This window comes from Oscarella lobularis, chromosome 10, assembly GCF_947507565.1.
Source record: "Oscarella lobularis chromosome 10, ooOscLobu1.1, whole genome shotgun sequence".
In the NCBI taxonomy this organism is placed as follows: Eukaryota; Metazoa; Porifera; class Homoscleromorpha; order Homosclerophorida; family Oscarellidae; genus Oscarella; species Oscarella lobularis.
Window position 1 is genome coordinate 1,562,271 of NC_089184.1, and position 17,953 is coordinate 1,580,223.

At 46.4% G+C, this 17,953-nt stretch overlaps 4 protein-coding genes across 7 annotated transcripts in view; 1 reads left to right on the forward strand and 3 right to left on the reverse strand.

The window, feature by feature from the left end:
• The window catches only part of LOC136191885 (uncharacterized), a 45,083-nt gene extending 42,462 nt beyond the window's left edge, over nucleotides 1–2,621 (reverse strand). For 2 of the 3 annotated variants that reach the window (XM_065980307.1, XM_065980305.1), the window contains exon 1: nucleotides 2,482–2,589. The gene's annotated coding sequence lies outside the window, so the exon portion shown is untranslated. Of the gene's footprint in view, nucleotides 1–2,481 lie in introns of all 3 variants that reach the window. The other variant, XM_065980308.1, reaches the window with a different exon arrangement.
• A 144-nt stretch (nucleotides 2,622–2,765) lies between these two features.
• Nucleotides 2,766–13,105, reverse strand: LOC136192537 (trichohyalin-like). Of its 2 annotated transcripts, XM_065981182.1 has the most exons (42): nucleotides 13,004–13,105; nucleotides 12,856–12,921; nucleotides 12,203–12,803; nucleotides 11,543–12,151; nucleotides 11,423–11,471; nucleotides 10,743–11,245; nucleotides 10,591–10,687; nucleotides 10,341–10,528; nucleotides 10,147–10,269; nucleotides 9,915–10,094; nucleotides 9,740–9,862; nucleotides 9,475–9,687; nucleotides 9,225–9,416; nucleotides 9,061–9,167; nucleotides 8,840–9,006; nucleotides 7,976–8,782; nucleotides 7,677–7,912; nucleotides 7,348–7,629; nucleotides 7,134–7,292; nucleotides 6,849–7,076; nucleotides 6,710–6,789; nucleotides 6,519–6,651; nucleotides 6,365–6,469; nucleotides 6,214–6,309; nucleotides 5,860–6,156; nucleotides 5,721–5,801; nucleotides 5,609–5,668; nucleotides 5,383–5,556; nucleotides 5,185–5,327; nucleotides 4,996–5,124; nucleotides 4,821–4,944; nucleotides 4,605–4,769; nucleotides 4,422–4,550; nucleotides 4,299–4,373; nucleotides 4,057–4,236; nucleotides 3,911–4,005; nucleotides 3,782–3,856; nucleotides 3,575–3,727; nucleotides 3,409–3,519; nucleotides 3,232–3,358; nucleotides 3,053–3,174; nucleotides 2,766–2,972 (listed from the first exon to the last, which is right to left on the reverse strand). In XM_065981182.1, the coding sequence occupies exons 4-42, from the start codon at nucleotides 11,792–11,794 to the stop codon at nucleotides 2,873–2,875; spliced, it is 6,660 nt and encodes a 2,219-aa protein (XP_065837254.1). In that variant the 5' UTR covers nucleotides 11,795–12,151; nucleotides 12,203–12,803; nucleotides 12,856–12,921; nucleotides 13,004–13,105; the 3' UTR covers nucleotides 2,766–2,872. The 2 variants fall into 2 exon arrangements, with proteins under 2 accessions (XP_065837254.1, XP_065837255.1); XM_065981183.1 differs by lacking the exons at nucleotides 12,203–12,803; nucleotides 12,856–12,921; nucleotides 13,004–13,105 and having other exon boundaries at nucleotides 11,423–11,497; nucleotides 11,543–11,698.
• Nucleotides 13,077–14,826, reverse strand: LOC136192539 (calcium-binding and coiled-coil domain-containing protein 2-like). Its single transcript, XM_065981185.1, has 2 exons — nucleotides 14,727–14,826; nucleotides 13,077–14,288 (listed from the first exon to the last, which is right to left on the reverse strand). The coding sequence occupies exon 2, from the start codon at nucleotides 14,276–14,278 to the stop codon at nucleotides 13,154–13,156; it is 1,125 nt and encodes a 374-aa protein (XP_065837257.1). The 5' UTR covers nucleotides 14,279–14,288; nucleotides 14,727–14,826; the 3' UTR covers nucleotides 13,077–13,153.
• On the forward strand, nucleotides 14,467–16,830 carry LOC136192538 (alpha-N-acetylgalactosaminidase-like). Its single transcript, XM_065981184.1, has 16 exons — nucleotides 14,467–14,623; nucleotides 14,672–14,714; nucleotides 14,788–14,918; nucleotides 14,966–15,035; nucleotides 15,088–15,169; nucleotides 15,221–15,313; nucleotides 15,369–15,405; nucleotides 15,461–15,525; nucleotides 15,582–15,749; nucleotides 15,798–15,857; nucleotides 15,918–16,019; nucleotides 16,075–16,149; nucleotides 16,205–16,269; nucleotides 16,322–16,379; nucleotides 16,432–16,545; nucleotides 16,610–16,830. The coding sequence occupies exons 1-16, from the start codon at nucleotides 14,605–14,607 to the stop codon at nucleotides 16,763–16,765; spliced, it is 1,338 nt and encodes a 445-aa protein (XP_065837256.1). The 5' UTR covers nucleotides 14,467–14,604; the 3' UTR covers nucleotides 16,766–16,830.
• The last annotated feature ends 1,123 nt before the right edge of the window (nucleotides 16,831–17,953 follow it).

A 17,953-nucleotide genomic window follows, 5' to 3' on the forward strand; every position in this document is an offset into this window, starting at 1 on the left:
AATTTATTATTCTAAAGGATAAGTATTAAATTAAGGACCTAATCTTTGATTCTAAAGGCCTAAATAATAAATTGAGAGCCTAATCTTTGATTCTAAAGGCCTACATTTTAAATTGAGGGCCTAATCTTTGATTCACAGGGCCTAAACTTTAAATTTAGGGCCTAATCTTTGATTCACAAAGCCTAAATATTAAATTAAGGGACTAATCTTTGATTCTAAAGGCCTACATTTTAAATTGAGGGCCTAATCTTTGATTCACAGGGCCTAAATATTAAATTGAGGGCCTAATCTTTGACTCTAAAGGCCTAAGTATTAAATTAAGGGCCTAAGTATTAAATTGAGGGCCTATTTTATGATTCTAAAGGATAAATATTAAATTGAGGACCTAATCTTTGATTATAAAGGCCTAAATATTAAATTGAGGGCCTAATCTTTGATTATAAAGACCTACATTTTAAATTGAGGGCCTAATCTTTGATTCACAGGGCCTAAATCTTAAATTGAGGGACTAATCTTTGATTCACAGGGCCTAAATATTAAATTGAGGGCTTAATCTTTGATTATAAAGTCCTTCAAATTAAATTGAGGGCCTAATCTTTGATTATAAAGGCCTACATTTTAAATTGAGGGCCTAATCTTTGATTCACAGGGCGTAAATATTAAATTGAGAAACTAATCTTTGATTCACAGGGCCTAAATATTGAATTGAGGGACTAATCTTTGATTCTAAAGGCCTACATTTTAAATTGAGGGCCTAATCTTTGATTCACAGGGCCTAAATATTAAATTGAGGGACTAATCTTTGATTCTAAAGGCATACATTTTAAATTTTGGGCCTAATCTTTGATTCACAGTTCCTAAATATTAAATTAAGGGACTAATCTTTGATTCACAGGGCCTAAATATTAAATTGAGGGCTTAATCTTTGATTATAAAGTCCTTCAAATTAAATTGAGGGCCTAATCTTTGATTATAAAGGCCTACATTTTAAATTGAGGGCCTAATCTTTGATTCACAGGGCGTAAATATTAAATTGAGAAACTAATCTTTGATTCACAGGGCCTAAATATTGAATTGAGGGACTAATCTTTGATTCTAAAGGCCTACATTTTAAATTGAGGGCCTAATCTTTGATTCACAGGGCCTAAATATTAAATTGAGGGACTAATCTTTGATTCTAAAGGCATACATTTTAAATTTTGGGCCTAATCTTTGATTCACAGTTCCTAAATATTAAATTAAGGGACTAATCTTTGATTCACAGGGCCTAAATATTAAATTGAGGGCCTAATCTTTGATTCTAAAGGCCTAAGTATTAAATTGAGGGTCTAATTTATGATTCTAAAGGATAAATATTAAATTGAGGACCTAATCTTTGATTATAAAGGCCTAAATATTAATTGAGGGCCTAATCTTTGATTCTAAAGGCCTAAGTATGAAATTGAAGACTTAATCTTTTATTCTAAAGGCCAAATATTAAATTGCGGGCCTAATCTTTGATTGTAAAGACCTACAAATTAAATTGAGGGCCTATTCTTTGATTCTAAAGACCTAGAAATTAAAATGAAGGCCTAATCTTTGATTCACAGGGCCTAAATATTAAATTGAGGGCCTAATCTTTGATTCTAAACGCCTAAATATTAAATTGAGGGCCTAATCTTTGATTCTAAAGACCTAAAAATTAAATTAAGGGCCTAATCTTTGATTCTAAAGGCCTAAATATTAAATTGACGACCTAATCTTTGATTCTAAAGGCCTCAGTATTAAATTGAGGGCCTAAACTTTGATTCTAAAGGCTAAATATTAAATTGAGGGCCTAATCTTTTATTCTAAAGGCTCAAGTATTAAATTGAGGGCTTAGTCTTGGGGACAATTGTCCTGGAGACAATTGTCCTGGAGACAATTGTCCTGGTGACAATTGTCCTGGGGACAATTGTCCTGGGGACAATTGCCCTGGAGACAATTGTCCTGGGGACAATTGTCATGGAGACAATTGTCATGGGGACAATTGTCCTCAATTGTCCTGGAGACAATTGCCCTGGAGACAATTGTCCTTGAGACAATTGTCCTTGGGACAATTGTTCTTGAGACAATTGTCCTGGTGACAATTGTCCACGGGATAATTTTCCTGGAGACAATTGTCCTGGGGACAATTGCCCTGGAGACAATTATCCTGGAGACAATTGCCCTGGGGACAATTGTCCTGGGGACAATTGTCCGGGGACAATTGTCCGTGGGACAATTGTCCGGGGACAATTGTCCGGGGGACAATTGTCCTGGTGACAATTGTCCTGGGAACAATTGTCCTGGAGACAATTGTCTCCAGGACAATTGTCTCCAGGACATTTTTCCCCAGGACAATTGAATGGGCTTGGGGGTCCCGGCCTACGGGGAAACACGCACTCACACGAACATGCACGCGTACACGAGATAAAACGGCACACGCGAGCTAAAAAAGGAGCTACAAATTCTCTCGCTTACATAGCGACGTCCTCTTCGCTCCGACGAGCCCGCCGATCTTCATTCTCCACGCCGAGTCTCTATTCACTGTGCAGGCGTCCTCCACGCGCGTTGAGGCGGCGAACGCGAGACGACACGCCGACGTGGATAGTCACGAGTCGTGCCTCGTGCGTGCCTCGCGCGCGTTCTCTCGCTCCATGTATTAAGATCTAATAATGGGATTAGGAGAAGCCTATCACTCTAAGAATCAAAGATTAGGGGCCTAGCTTTCTAATATATGCAGGTGCATCCCTAAGAATCAACGATTACAGACCCAGCTCTCTAATATAGGTATGCAAGTGAGTCAATAAGAAAAGAGACTCAGCTCTCTAAAAACAGCTCATATAATCCTTAGAATAATAAATAAAATCATCTAGCCATATGATGACAGCAACGACTCTTCGCCGGTCGACTTTGATCGGCTCAGTGTTTCGTTCACTTTTTCCAACCGAGCCTCAAGCTTCCGTCTCATTCTATAAAACAGAGAGGTCATTAGAAGACTGAGAGGGCTGAAAAAACACGGGGGGGGGGGGGGGGGGGGGGGGGGGGATACCTGTCATCTGTCACACGTTGGCTATACATTCTCCCCAGCTCATTTCTCAGTGCCTCGTTTTGTTTCTTCTCATTAGAGCAAAGATTTTGCAATTGCTTTACCTGCACTTCTAATTCAGACATCTGCAAAAAGCGCACCAGGCTTCTTAAATCGTCACGTGATAATAACGACAACCGTACTTTGCGTTGAGTATTGAGCAGCGCGGAAGCTTCGTTCTCGGCTCTGAGCTGGTACAGACTTTCTCGAGCCCCAAGCTGTTGCTCCATCTGTTGAGTCATTTCCTCGACTACTTTTCTCATATCCGCTCTATGTGCACAAGTCATGACTTTGGCATCGAAATGTCAGTGTCATTATACTTTGTATTGGCTTCAGATGCTCGGTGATACCGAATCAGTTCTTCTTCTGATTTTCTCACGATGAAAAGTTCAGACTGAAGGTGACCTATCTGCTCAGCAAGTTCTTTGTTTCTATACAAAAATATGTGCAACACTCCTTTTAATTTCTTCTCTGGCAACAGCTGACCGTAAGCTCAGCCGCTCCTTCTCATCTTCAAATCGTTTTAGCTCCTCTTTAAACGCGACGTTTTGGACGTTTAGTTCCTCCTTCTCTTCTAAAGACCGTCGATTCTCTTCTTGCAACTCTGCTTTAGCTGTCGACGCGTCGTTCAGATTCATTCTATGCACACAAACTACAGCTGGCTTTAAAATCCAGGGACTTAAGCCAAAACACCTCAGAGATTCTAATTGCTGCCTCAGATCTTTAACCTGCCTTTTCAGAGTTCGGCACTCTCTCAAGTATTGCTCCCTGCACACAACGTCTCGTGGCAAATGCCGACTCTACACAAAAACCATAACCAACCTGACGCTTGAGAGCTCTTTGGTTGTCTTCTTTGTTGAGGAACTGTACTGCATAACCTGTTCATTCAGTTGCTGGTACGCTCGAGCCAACTCGTTCTAAAAGACAACACCTCTGTTTAGATAAAAAAGGAATATTAGGAATATTACTTGAAGAGATTCCAGTTTCTGGCGCAAATTGCTGGCCTTAGCTTGCTGTTCTTTCAGCAATACCTCGATTTCCTTTCTTTCCTCTCGAAGACGACTACAGTTGGCTTGAGCGGACGTCAGTAAAGCGTCTTTCTCCGTCAAAGACGCCTGCACGTGCATTAGTTCATCAGAGAGCTGTTTCTGAAAAATAAGAAACGCAATTAGAATTATCCTAAGATTCGCAAACCCAAAATGGCACAAACCCTCTCCGTCTTCCGCTCGGAAAATAATCTTTGATAGTAATCCGATTGCTGCTCTGCAAGTTTCCGTTGAGTTATCTAAACATTCAATAGAGTAGACAGCACAAACTGGACGCATGCACTGACTTCCTGTCTCAGTTCCTGCTTCAACCGATCGACACTTCCTTTCAGTTCTTCTACGCTGCTATTCAGCTCTTCTTTTGTCTGAGTGTTTAGTCTCAAAGTCTCACTGGTCAGTGACAGCTGCGACTGAGTCTAAATGAATCAAAAAAATTACCCCAGCCGCGAAAGCATGAAGTGATCACGCACTTTTTCCAACTGACTTCTAACGTCAGCTATTTCTTCTTTCAATGCCGTGACCGTTTCGCTGTGTTGCCCCGTCAAGAGACGCTGCATTGAAGCTGTCGTCGCCTTGTGCTCGCTCAGTTCATCAGACAAAGAACGACACTGTCTCTCGCTCATTTCAAGCTTGAGCTAGCATCGTCGAATAAACAAAAGAGTACCTCCCAATTATCCCATTCATACCAGCAAACTCTGATTTTCTGAAGCGATCTGAGTGAGTCTGTTTGACACAGAAGCTAGATCTTGCTGACTTCTTCGAAGCTGAGCTTCTACGTCAGCGGCACCAAGCTGCACTTCACTTCTCAACCTAAACAAGAATCGAGTTACACAGGTTCTCGTTTATTAGGTAAGCTCTCACTTGATTTCTGCTTCTAAGGACGTCAGTGTCTCCGCTGCTTTCTTAGCCGACTCGGCCAAGTCATCGTGACAAGTGGCGATATCCGATTCTTTTATGCGCAGACTTGTTATCGCAGATTCCAGTTCGCTTCTATGCAAGTTTCAAATCAACTTGATCAATCTCGCTGCCTCGTTCGCTGAGAAACTCCACCTGCAAATCGCCAGCTGATTTTCAATATTTTCTTTTTCCTCCTGAAGACGACGTCGGTCTCGCTCGAACTCGACCTGCAGCAAGCCAAACGTCTCGTTGAATTTCGTCTGAGCGTGCAACGAAGCGTCGTGTTTCTCTTGAACCTAATGAAGATACTAGCCGCGTGGTAACAAGCAATTTATTTTGAGCGCTCGTCACTTGACTCAATGCATCTTGCAGGTGTTTTCGAAGTTCTCCCGATTGGACTCTTTCTTCTGAAATGTTCTCCTTGAGTTGTTGAATTTCAGCGTCGAGTCTGGCGTTCTCGTCGATAAGTGAAGCCTCCTTGTGATCCAGCAGAGACTTTTCGTGCTGCCAATTTTCCAGTTGAGCCTATAGATATAGGATTACGTTTCAAATAACACTGTAATCATAGTCGAGCAACCTGAGTCTCTCGGTGGCTTTCTTTTTCCAAGTTCAATTCCTGCAGCACCAATTCACGTTCCTAGCACACGCACAAGTGCAAAAGAAAAGTTTCGGAGAACTTCTCCCAGTACTTCTTCGGTCGACGATACTTCCGCTTGAGTTTCGGCCAACTGAGCAGACAGCAACAACACTTTCTGCTGAATTCTCCTCATCTAAAACACGCCGCAGAACAATGGTAAGAACATTAGAGAAACGTTTCGCTAATGATGCCTCGTTTCTGTGATCGTCGCTTTCTCTTCTTCTCTCCTCGCTAGAGCTCTCCATTGATTTCTGAAGAGTCAATTGAGCCCTGAGAGATAGATCCAGGTCTCTCGCAGTCGCATCCAAGCGAGACTTAATCGCGGCGCTCTCCGTTTCCGTCTGTCGTAAACTCAGAGCCAGCTTTCCCAGTTGACCTTCCAGCGTCGAGACTTTAGCATCAGCATCTAGCAGTTTTCTTTCGTATTCCAACTGAATGTCGTTGGTCTTTCGTTGAGCAGAAGCCAGCGCGGCATCCGAGTTCTTCAACTGCAGAAACAACGAGTCAAGCCGCCGTCGTAATTTCACCAGATTACAATAGCTGACCTTTTCGCGGATTCGTTGAATTTCTTGACGACACGATTCGTTCGCTTCTTCTGTTCGAACCATTTCGTCGGATAGCTGGCCCGTCAGTTGCTGAACCTGCGATTATTTTCTTTGTACTTGTTACCTATATATATAACGAAGAGCCCCAAACCTGAGCTTGCAGAGCCTCGTTTTCTCTCGTAAGACACTGGGCCACTTCGCGAGATGCGGACACTTCTCCAGTCGTGTGCGTTATCTGCTCCCGCAACTGTAAACTCTAAACGCCACTGTAAGGAAAAGAGCGCGCACATCAGACCGAAGGCGACCTCGTTGCCGTACGAATTGCGAAGCGTCGCAATTTCTGCGATCAACTTTTGCCGCTCTTCGTGATTGCTAGCGAGCTCCTCGCGAAGTTCGGCGACGCGTCGATCGCTCCGTGTTGCATTACCTTTCTCGGCTCTATCGAAAGTACGTAATTAAGAACATTTGAATGAGACTTCGCTCAACGAAATCGAACCTTATCTGCGTCTTTAGCTTTTCTATTTCCCCGAGAAGACTTATTCGCTGCGATTCGCACGCTTCGAATTCAATACGTACCTAGATGTGATTTCCTCGATCCCTTTTTTTCCTTTCAATCAATCTCGTACTGTACAAACCTTTCTCTCTCTTTCTGTCGCCTCTCGTTCGGCCTGATTCATCTTCAGCAGCTGCTCCTCGTGTTTGCTTTGCTGCTTTAGTGACTCGCTCTGAAGTCTTTCCAGCACCCGTCGCAATTCTCGCTCCTCGCTTTGCCTCTCTTTCACCATCTGCTCCCGCACCGCCGCTATTTCCCCGTTCAGACTTTCGACTCTTTCTTTCCGACTTTCGGCAGCTTCCAAAAGTTCCTAGTGGGAAAAAAACGTAATGGAGCCCTCGCACACCAGCAGTCTGAAGCGACTTGCCTGTTTAGCCTGCTTCTCAGACTGCAATTGCTTTCGTAAATCTCGCGCATTAGCCTCAGCTTGAGCGTTATCCCTAGCACGACCGGTCGTCTCTTCATGAAGACGCGTCTGAAGCTGATCCAACTCCTTCTGCAATTTCTCCATCGATGCATCTTTTGTCTGAGAATAAGGCCACGATAAATAAATATTTCACACGTGCGCTTGCAAACAAAACCTTAATTTCTCCCTGCAGTTTTCCTCTTTCGGCTTCGAGAGCCAAAAGGCGGAGTCCTTTCTCTTCGTTCTCCTTCAAAGCGCGAGTCTGATCTGTCCTTATTTGATCGATTGTCGTTTCCGCTCGACGAGACTCCTTTACCGCGTCCTTCGACAGCGCCTCAATCTGAGCCTTCTGCCTGCTGCATTCCGCCTTCAAATCGGAAACCAAAGCCTGCTGACGTGCCAAGCTTTGTTGAGCCGATTTCAATTCGGCTTCGACGACCTCGTGTTGCTGGCCAACCTAAACACGGACTATCAGCTGTGCTACTCCACGTGTCCGTTTCTTACTTGCTGTACTCGTCCAGTCTGTTGCTCAACGATGTTTCTCGTACTGTCGAGTTCTCTTCCAAGATTCTCCTTTTGCTCTCTGGACTGCTGCAGTTGTTCACGCGTGAAAGAAATCTCGCTGGATAGCGACGTTTTCTGCTTCTTTAGCTCTTGGCATTCTCGCTCTTTCGATGCCAATTTCGTCTGCAAGAGACGCTCTTCAGCTTTTGAACTTTCAAAGTGCTTTTGAGAAGAGGCTAAAGAAAGATAGTAAATACCGTTTATTTTTCGTATGTGAGGAAGTCAGTTAGAAATCTTACCTAGTTCGGCTTTCGTCCCGTCGAGCAAATCCGAGACTTCGTCCTTTTCCCTTTGAATCGACACTATCTTATCCTCTCTCGTCTTCAGCTCTCTACGCACGGTTTCCAATTCCTTTTTCGTCTTTTGCAACTGCCTTTCACGACTCGACAACTCCTGCTGAAGCGACTGCAGATCCTTCGACAGAGCGTCGCTATCCGACCGAGCGTATCCAATCGACTCGACGCTATCGTCGAGTTGCCGCCGCGCCGAGTCCAACTCGAACGTCAAACTTCGACTCTGCTGCTTTGACTCTTCGACCATTGCCTCCAAATGCCGATTCTCCGCCTCTAATTCGCTTTGAACGATCGCATGCCTCTCGGCCGCTTTCGCTCTCTCGTCGAGCTCCCTCTCCAATTCCTCCGTCTCCTTTCGCAATTTTTCCGTCGACGCCGCCTCTCGACCGCGCTGCTCTTCGACCGACGCCAGTCTCGCCTGAACGTCGTCGACTTTCTCGCCTAGCTCGTCTCTCTCCGCAATCGCCGCCGACAATTTCTCGTTCACCGCGTTCAGTTCTCTTCTCAAGGACTGACCGGTCAATTCGACTTCGGACAGATACTTCTCCCTGTCGCTCATCGACTTCGACGACGTCGCTAGCTCTTTTTCCGTCTTCGTTCTAGCCTCGACGGCAGCATTAAGTTGCTTAGCCAGACTTTCCAGTTGCTGCTTCAGTGAATCGGTCTCGGCTCGTAGAACAGCGTTTCGACGTTTTTCCTGACCCAATTGCCCTTGCATCGTGTCAATTCCGGCCACGGCTTTCTCTTTCTGATCTAAAAAAAACAATTGACTAGGCGCTAGGGTTCTGATTTCCCTTGTTGAGTGCTTACTTTTTATTTCGTCAAGTGCACTCTGTTTTTGAGCAGTCCTCTTGTCTGCTTCAGTCAGCTGGCGTTTCAGCTGGTCGCACTCGTCTCGAAGGCTCACTGCACGGCCTTGAGCGACGTAGACTTCCTCACGAACCTGTTGATTATCCAGCAACAATTCTTGTATCTCTCTACGAGACGAGATGCAAAAAAACGAGCGTGCAAATCGTCCCTTCAGCGCGTACTGTTTGAACGTCTCTTGAACAATGGTCGCATCTCTCTCTTGAATCTTCACCTTCTCTCTCAACGTTTCGAGCTCTTTCATGACAGAATCACGCTCTTCTTTGTACGCCTTCAATAATGAAAAAGTCAATTTTTGAACCAATACCTTTCCTCTCGATCAACTCACCTTTAGATCCTGCTGAGATTCCTCCGACTCTCCGCCGATATTCATCAACGTCTGCTTCGCTTCGGACGCCTCCTCGACGCTCCTCTCCTTCTTCCACCACAAATGCCGAATCACTTCGTCAGTGGTAGCCTGACTGGGACCGAAGCCTTCCTTTTCCAGAGCTGCAATGATGAGCTTCATCTCTTCGGCATGCTACAGGAGAAAGGATTTCACGTACCCACCGAAAAAGAACCGACTACTAATAGAATACCTTTCTGCTGTCTGCTCTGTGAGCTGTCCATCGACCGAAGTATTGTACGGAATTCTTTCTGCTGCCTCGAGGCGCGTCTTGACGAGGTGAAGTGCTTCGAGCTTGTTTGAGATCCTCCGAAAGTTTGTCTAATTTTTCCTTGTTCTCCTGAATGATGGCCTCGTAGCGAGCTCGATCGCCGTCTCTGTCTTGAGTCGCTTCCGCCAGTTGAATCTGAAGGCGAGAGAACATGTTGGAAAAGGTAAGGAATACGAAGTATTCTGACTTTCAGCTGCGTTCGCTCTTGAGTGGTTTTCTCTTCTAAAGCGGCGATTTCCGACGCTTTCTCTTTCTGCAATTTCTCCAATTGCTGTCGAGATCGAACGAACTTAGCTTGCAGGACTCCAATCTAAACGCGAACGCTAGACGTCGTCGGCAACAAATAAAGATTCTCCACGTACGTTGACGCGAGCACCGTCCATTTCCACTATGCCTTTGCTGCCGTCCAATTGCTCCTTTAGTTTGAGGACCACTCGCTGAGCCTTGGTCAACTCTTGCGCGATCGTTTGTCTCTGCTGTTGTTCCTTCAGGCGGCAGGCCTCGGTCTCTTCCAGCACTCCTTTCACGGATCTCAGTTCTTCCTGTGAGTCAAAAAAAATGCGCGCCTGCTAACGGTTTATTCTTGAGTCGCACCTTCAAAGCTTCTACTTCCTTGTGAAAGCCTGAAAGTCGGCTTTGAGAGCTTTCACCTGATGCGACTCTCGACTTTGCCTCTTCTTGCTTCATCGATTCCACCGTTCGATTCGAAGCGGCAAGCTGAAAGAGAAGAAGCGGTAGCATTTTTTAGCCTCGTCAAAAAAAAGGCACATTTGCTTCAGTTATTATACCTCTACTTTTAAGAGGTTTCTTTGACGCTCCATATCCTTCAAGGTCTCTTGAAAGTTAGCCTGCTCTCTCTCCATGTCGACTTTTCCTTTTCGCTGCACTTGCCGTAGTTCAAGCTCGTGCTTCTGTCTCGCTTGATCCAACTGATCGTGCGCTTCTGACAGTTGATTTTTCAACTGTTGCACAATGCCTAAACAAAGACGTCTTCCAGTCAGAAGAATCCTTGCGTTACTATACGGTTATCTGTCTCACTAGGCATTCTGCTGAACTTGTCCTTAATCACTTTGTTCTCGACCTCAAGAGACATGATAGTCTCCCTCGAAGCAGCAAGCTGATCTTCCAAATAATCCTACTCAAAAACACCCTCGCAAACAATCCAAGACCAAATCCGGAAAAGACGGCACCTTCTCCTCCCAAAGATCCACGCCATCGCCAGCAGAATCGCTCCGATTCCTCCTCAAAGGCACCGGCGACTGACTCCTCCGATATCGAATCACCGCGAGACTATCCATACTAACAGGCCGACTCAAACTCAGCGGCGGCGAAGCGAACTTCTTCTTTCTCAACAACCCCGAAGCCGACTCGCCGCCGCCGCCGCCGCCGCCGCCGCCGCCGCCGCCGCCGCCGCCGTCAATATCGTTCCCAGACGACTGAGGCGACGCCGACCCCTTCAGAGGACTCAGTGCACTCAAACGCAGCCCGCGACCGTCGGCAATCGCCTTCCCCGGCGACGCCGATCGCCCGTCGGCCGATTCCCTTCGCGTCGTTTCCGTCGGCGACGGCGACAATCTTCGGGCGACGTTCGCCGGCTTGAGCAGCAATCGACGTCGGGAATCCATTTCCGTCGCGTCCGAATCGAAATTCTCGACGGTTGCGATTCGTTCGTCGAAACTGTTCGTCGGCGACACTAACGGATATACAGGATGATGTGTAAAAGTCTCAAATCGGACGTCTCTCGCACGATCGAAGGACTCTTAGAGCAGCCGAGACTATTTTAGGTTCGGCTAAGTACTACTCCTCAGCTAAGTAAACTGTAAACTAACCCAACTACTATAGTAACGGTTCCCGTGAAGGGTGCAGATACCTTTTCCAACGTGACGACGATTATCGAAGGGTGGCGGTGTCGCTTCGGTCTGTAAGTGGAGAGAAAAGACGGCGCCTTTTGGCGTTTGCGCGTTTGTTTTGCGTTCAAGCGGTTTTGCACCTCGTCGTCGTCGATGGCGTCGAGTAGGGCGTCGATGCTCGTTGCGGTCGAGAGAGGAGTCTCTTCGTCCGACGTCGGCGTCGCTGCGAATCTGTCCGCTAGGTAGACGCCCGTTTCTGTCTCGTCGTCTTCCATCTGTTTGTTTTCATCTAACGCGCGCGATCGGGGACGCGGGAGTGGGCGCGGGCGGACGCGGGGCGTGCAGGCTGGGCCGACTGCGCGGGCCGAGAGGACCGTGGTTACACCATACATAGAGACAGATAGATGGTTACACTGACAGCCCCTGTTCTACTATTGAAAAGGTTTTTGTGTACGTCTAAGAACGACTCTGGAATTCTCCCTCAAAAGGATCCTTACAATGAGCTGGATTCAGCAATTTGTTAAATACCAGAAGAATTCCATTCTGCTTTTCGGGACGTGGCAAAAGACGCTGCTCTTTCTCTGAAAAATCCTTCTCCGGATTAAAATTCACAATCGATCCAAATCGCAATTTGTTGACATTGAGTGCCTGACCAGCTGCTTCGAAGAGACACTCCTTGATCTCTTCCTGTTTTTCCGCTGAAAACTCGTCGAGCTTGGTTATAATCACGTAGATTCTTATCTTTCTTTCTAAATCCAAATAAGTGATAAAAATTGAACTAATCTGAGTTACGAATGTACTTCTTTCGCTTTTTTCGTCGTTGATGGCTTCGCACGCGTCGTGTACTTCTTTTGCTAGCTGATCGGGAAAATTCTCTCTGGCTGACATGATAAAAAGGATCGTCCACGCTGTCATTGAACGATCCATTTCCGAAAAGGACCTCTGCAAATTCTCTCGTTCGTCCTCGCCCGACGAAGTGCCTGCAATAGCCGAGAATAAAAAGGTGTCGTCCGGAATTCTACCATCAGCAATGTATTTAAGTAGGTCGGACAGGATCCTTCGATTGGGCAGTCCCACCATGTCGAACAGCGTGGGAGCGCGACTGCGCTCACTCTTTGTCAGCCTTGCGTACATGCCTTCACGATGGTCATATTTCTTCAATCGCTTTGTTTTGTTCTCGTCCGTAACACCGATTTCGGCAATTTCTTGATATTCAGCGGACGATTCTCTAAGATTGATAGTGTAGTTGAACGAGTTGACGAGCGACGATTTCCCGCAGCCTGGCGTTCCGAGAAGAAGAAATTTTTGATTGCTAAAATTGTCGATGGCGAATCGACGTCTGCGCTTGATTTGGCGCTGCAGCGGCGAAAAGAAAGAAAAGACCCCTCCCATAAGCAGTGCCTGCCCCAAGAAAGAACTGATGATGCAATGAGGGAGACTGTCAAGAGCTCACGTTTATGAATAATGTCCCTCTTTTGCCTCCAACGGTTTGACTCAAAAACACATGGCAGCAGCCTGTCTGGATTAGAAATAACAAAATTAATCGCGCGACCGATATTACAGCAATATAATCCAGCGAATTCGCTCGACAGTCTTCTTACGTTGCTAGGAAACAGATAACACTGAAAGCAGACTCCTCCGGTTTTCAAGAATCAGGCTATAAATAGAGCCGGATCACGCTGAACGGATAGAATGTATTGAACCATCAATGAACAAAACAGCAGTTCTGAACCAAAAGTATAAGAACACGCCTAATTATCAAAATGGGAATCAACATGGGAAATGAAGGCATCTTTGGTGGAAAAGAGAGACTCTTGACACCCACAAATTGGACAAAGAGATTGATGCTTCTCATGATCCTTCCGAGAAAGCGACGAATCCTCTGATCGGATTTCAAGACTTGTTGGCAAAGACTGCTGGGCTCCAGCAGCGGAGACGTAGTCATCGTCTTCGGAATCACTAGCTGCTCCCACTTGGCGTTTCATTTCTTCCAATTTTCTATCATACTGAAGGCGCTCGGTGACGAGAGCTTTTTCAAGATGACGCTTTTTGGTTTTCAGCTCCTTGTTCGACTTCTCTAAAAGTCGTACCTTTTCCAGTGCTGCCTTCAAGTCGGATTCTACCGCTAAGTTGCGCTGCTTCAATTGCTCATTTTCATCTTTTAGTTGAGCGTCGTCTTTTGAAGAAGTGTTGCCGGCACTCATCTCAAAAGATTTTACTTCAGGACTTAGGTGTTGGATCTGCTCGTTTTGTGACTCTAGATCTTGTACGCGACCCTTCAAGTCTTGACACGTTCTTTCCAGCGTTTCAATGTATTGTTGTTGATGCTCCTTTTCAGACTCCAATTCAATGATTCGAGTTTTCAACTGCTCGTTCTCACTCAATGAAAAAGGTCCATTTTGATTAGGAGAAAGTTGCTTTGAATTTTGATCTTCACTATCATCATCACTGCCGCTATTTTGCGTGGAAACCGGCCTCTCTACAACAACAAGCGATTCATATTGGGTTGTAGTGATGTCTTCAGTGGCATCTGACGGTAAGCCAAATCTGAAAGGCTTGCTTGTGCCGATAGTCGCTCCTGTGCCGTCAATATAGACAAAAACATAGGAATTGAGGTCCTCCGGAAGATGTTTGGCTGGAAAAACAACTGTTTTCCTTTTTTGTTTGCTGGCATCAGCCCACTGCCAGGTGAAGTAAGACTTGCTTGCCTCCGATTGATTCTTTTCTGGGCACAACGCAATCCAATCACGGCTCCCACATACAAAAGCTTCAGCAATTATTTTGTATATACAGTGCACATCGAATTTGGGCGGGAAGAAGGACACGTCGTCATCAAACCGTATTTTATCATCAGCAGAAACAGAAACTGAAGACATAATGAGTGCTCTAAACACCAACATAAGGAAAAGAAATGCAAATGCCCACAATGATGCCCACGACGATTCCCACGATCGATTCTAGCTGCCTACGTGTGTACACCCACGGCCTATATAGCTCATATCCGCAAGGATGAGATCAATGACGCCACGACTTAGAAAAAGCAACTCGTACTTCTACTTCCACTTTCATCACGCTTTTAGCGCGGTGCAATCTTTTGTACACCCGACTCAATCAACTTCGTCCCCCAACAAACTGAAACAGCAGTCACGGCTGTGAAGTCCCCTGGACGATCAGCGAAGGGCCCACCTCTCTAGCTAGCTCTATGCATTATCAAGCTAAGGGTAGTGCAGCAAAAGCTCTACTTTATCGTTTATGAGAGAGCAGCATAGCTTTATTTTCGAAGTTGTATGATAATGATGAACGACTTCGTAGGTAAGAACTTGCCTTAAAACGTTCACTGGCGCTTTTCTAGAACTAGAACCGAAGGTTGTTTCTCTTCACCAAGGCAGCGAATGCTTGTTTTGCACAAATGTCAAGGCGCATGCTCACCTCCGATGAAGTACTACATCTTCGCTTTTCTCCTTGCTGCTCGTTCGAGCATAGGCCTCGACAACGGACTAGCCCGCACACCGCCAAGTTTGCACGATCTAGAGTAGTTAACGCATTCCAAGTTGGCCGTCTAGTGGGTTGGCTCTCGTGGGAGCGCTTTCGCTGCAATACCGACTGCCAAAACGATCCAGAAAACTGCATCGGGTAAAAATTGCGAAGTCTTGGTCTCTTTAAACGTAAAAACGTTGAACAAAAGGGAACGTCTTTTCATGGACATGATTGATCATATGGCGGCTGATGGATACAAAGACGCCGGCTATTTCACCGTCAATATCGACGTAAATACACGCGAAGCATGCGTAGCTCCATAGGGGATGATCGAGTCTTAGGATTGTTGGCTTGCTCATGAACGGGATTCCCAAGGAAGACTGCAGCCAGATCCGCAGAGATTTCCACACGGAATCAAATACATTGCTGATCATGTAAACGCTTGATAGTCTTTATAAATCTAAAATCTACTGTATTGGTTGCATCTAGGCTCACTCCAAGGGGCTGAAATTTGGAATTTATGAAGGTAATGAGAGCCATAATTAAAAGTTTAATTAATTTATCCGTTTCTTCTTTCCAAGATATTGGTACAAAGACGTGTGGCGGATTTCCCGGAATCGACTCGAACTATCAAAAGGACGCTCAGGTCAGAGGAACCGAAACTAAACAGGGGATTGAAATTGGAGTCTCTTCCGATCACAGACGTTTGCTGATTGGGGCGTCGATATGGTCAAACTGGACGGCTGCTACGAGAAAGTCTCTGACATGGACGCTGATTATCCAAAGATGGGCCAAGCAATGAATGCCACGGGCAGGCCCATGATCTATTCATGCAGCTGGCCTGATTACCAGAGAGGCAGCGGAATGAAAGCAAGAGAAAAATGAAGGATTTTCTATTGTTCTTGATCTTCCGTTTAGGTCAACTACACGAATATTGCCGCTCACTGCAATTTGTGGAGAAACTACGCTGACATTGCTGTAAGAAGTGGTGGTGGCGCTTGGTTTCTCTGGGGATTGTTCGCGGTTCTCTTTCTATAGGACTCCTGGCAGAGTGTGACGGGAATCATCGACTTCTATGGCACCAATCAGGACATGTTTGCTCCGGCGGCGGGTCCAGGAAATTGGAATGATCCAGACATGGTATGACGCTAAATTTTGGAAATAGCCCCTACATATTCCCGCTTTACCTTTTCAGCTTATCGTCGGCGACTTTTCTCTCAGCCCCGACCAGTCGAGAGCTCAGTTCGCCATATGGTCACTTCTCGCGGCGGTGCGTTTGCGGCGGTTTCTTGACCTTTCTGTGCGTCAGCTTCGCTTTCGGTTAGCCTCTTATCATGTCCAATGACTTGAGAAATATCACCGATTGGGCTAAAGAAATTCTATTGAACAAGTGACTAGGAGGATCTGTGTGTACGGATGTCTTTATTTACTCTCTCCTTCAGGGAAGTTATTGCTGTGAATCAAGACCCACTTGGAATGCAAGGGCTGAGAGTCCTAAAGGTAACCACTACGGTATACGTACCGAGATTCTGTTATCTTTTGTGTGAAACAGCAAAACGACTTTGAAGTGTGGAGAAAGGAGCTATCCAACAAAGGTCTCGCAGTCGTTCTTTTCTATAGAAGTAGTGCAGGTTCAGCCAGAAAATTCACCGTTGACTTCAAAACGGTACGTCAATCGCGTCCAAGAAATTGTCGCCGTATTAATCTTAATCTGTACTGGATGAAAACAGCTCAATATCACGGCACCAGCTATGAATGTTCGAGACCTGTTCGCCCACCAAGATCTCGGCACGTTCAAGAGCAACTTCAGCGCTGTGGTGAATCCCAATGGCGTTGTCATGGTCACTATGACTCCGCCGAGCGTGGAAGTGACCGACATTTTGTGAATTGCGTTGAGTGTTTCTGTTTGCGGGAGTCTTGTTTTTAATAAAGTGTTTGTTGCTGCTTTGGACGTATAGCTTGAAGGTCTTTTATTACAGACTTCATAGCTATGCGTGTATGTAATATGACAAAGTGTTGTGCATTTTTTAAATTTTTTATTGCGCGCCCATCTTTGCATTACCCGGATCGCACCACGTGGAGGTGCAGGCGCGTCGCGATCCAGCCCGGCCCACTGGCGCATGAGCCAGCGTACTATGTCAAGGTCGTCGCTCCCCAACGGACACGGGCTATCGCCTGCACGACGGTGACCTCAGGCCCTGCGAGGAGTAAGGTGCCGGCCAACGCCGACTCAATCCCATGTAAAACGGAACGCCGCGAACGGCTTTGATAGTGCTCCACCGCAAGCGGCGGCACTCCGTCTCCAACACCACCTACAGGTCTTACACGTAGCCTGTAATCGATGTGGAGACGTTGTTCCAGGATCAGAGCCGAACCGCGAAGGCTCGCTGCTCCCACTCCAACGTCTCACCAAGCAAGAGGGCGTCGCACAGGTTACGTAAAAGAAACTAGCCCAGAGCCACTGCTTATATAGCGAACGAAGGGGAAGTAACCGCCCCGCGCTCCCATTGGCCCTCCGAGCTGTCAAGCTGTCAGAGGGCGGGCCCTGGCACAGATAGGTTTTGGGAAAATGCCAGCGTCGGTAGGCGGTGTCCCAACACAATTTGGGCGCGTGGACAACCATATATGGAGTATGCGACTCGTGGACGACGCGTTGGGAAGAAAAAATCCAATGGCTGCCTGCCAACAAGATGGCTGCCGGCCAACAAGGCTGCTGGCCAAAAAGGACGAAAAAGTGCTCTGACGGGGGGTACAGAATCCCTCTTGATCGCTGTGCATGGCGGCGCAGACTTGACGACTCAGGACGCTGGGGCGCCTTTTCGTCGCTTTCGCGTCCAAAGAACCTGCTCTGATCCCTTTTTCGACGTTTCACCGCTGCAGACCTGTTCATATCCAATGATACGCCCTTTTCTTGCTGTCGCCTCGCGATGGAGCCTGCTTTGACGTGCAGCGAAGCGAAGAAACGAGGAAGCGATCGTGTCGGTTGTCCAATTTGCCTGACCGCACATAATGTTTCCGCTCCTTTTCTTCACATAGCAGAGTTGAAGCCTACTTAGATATGAAAGGCTAAAGTG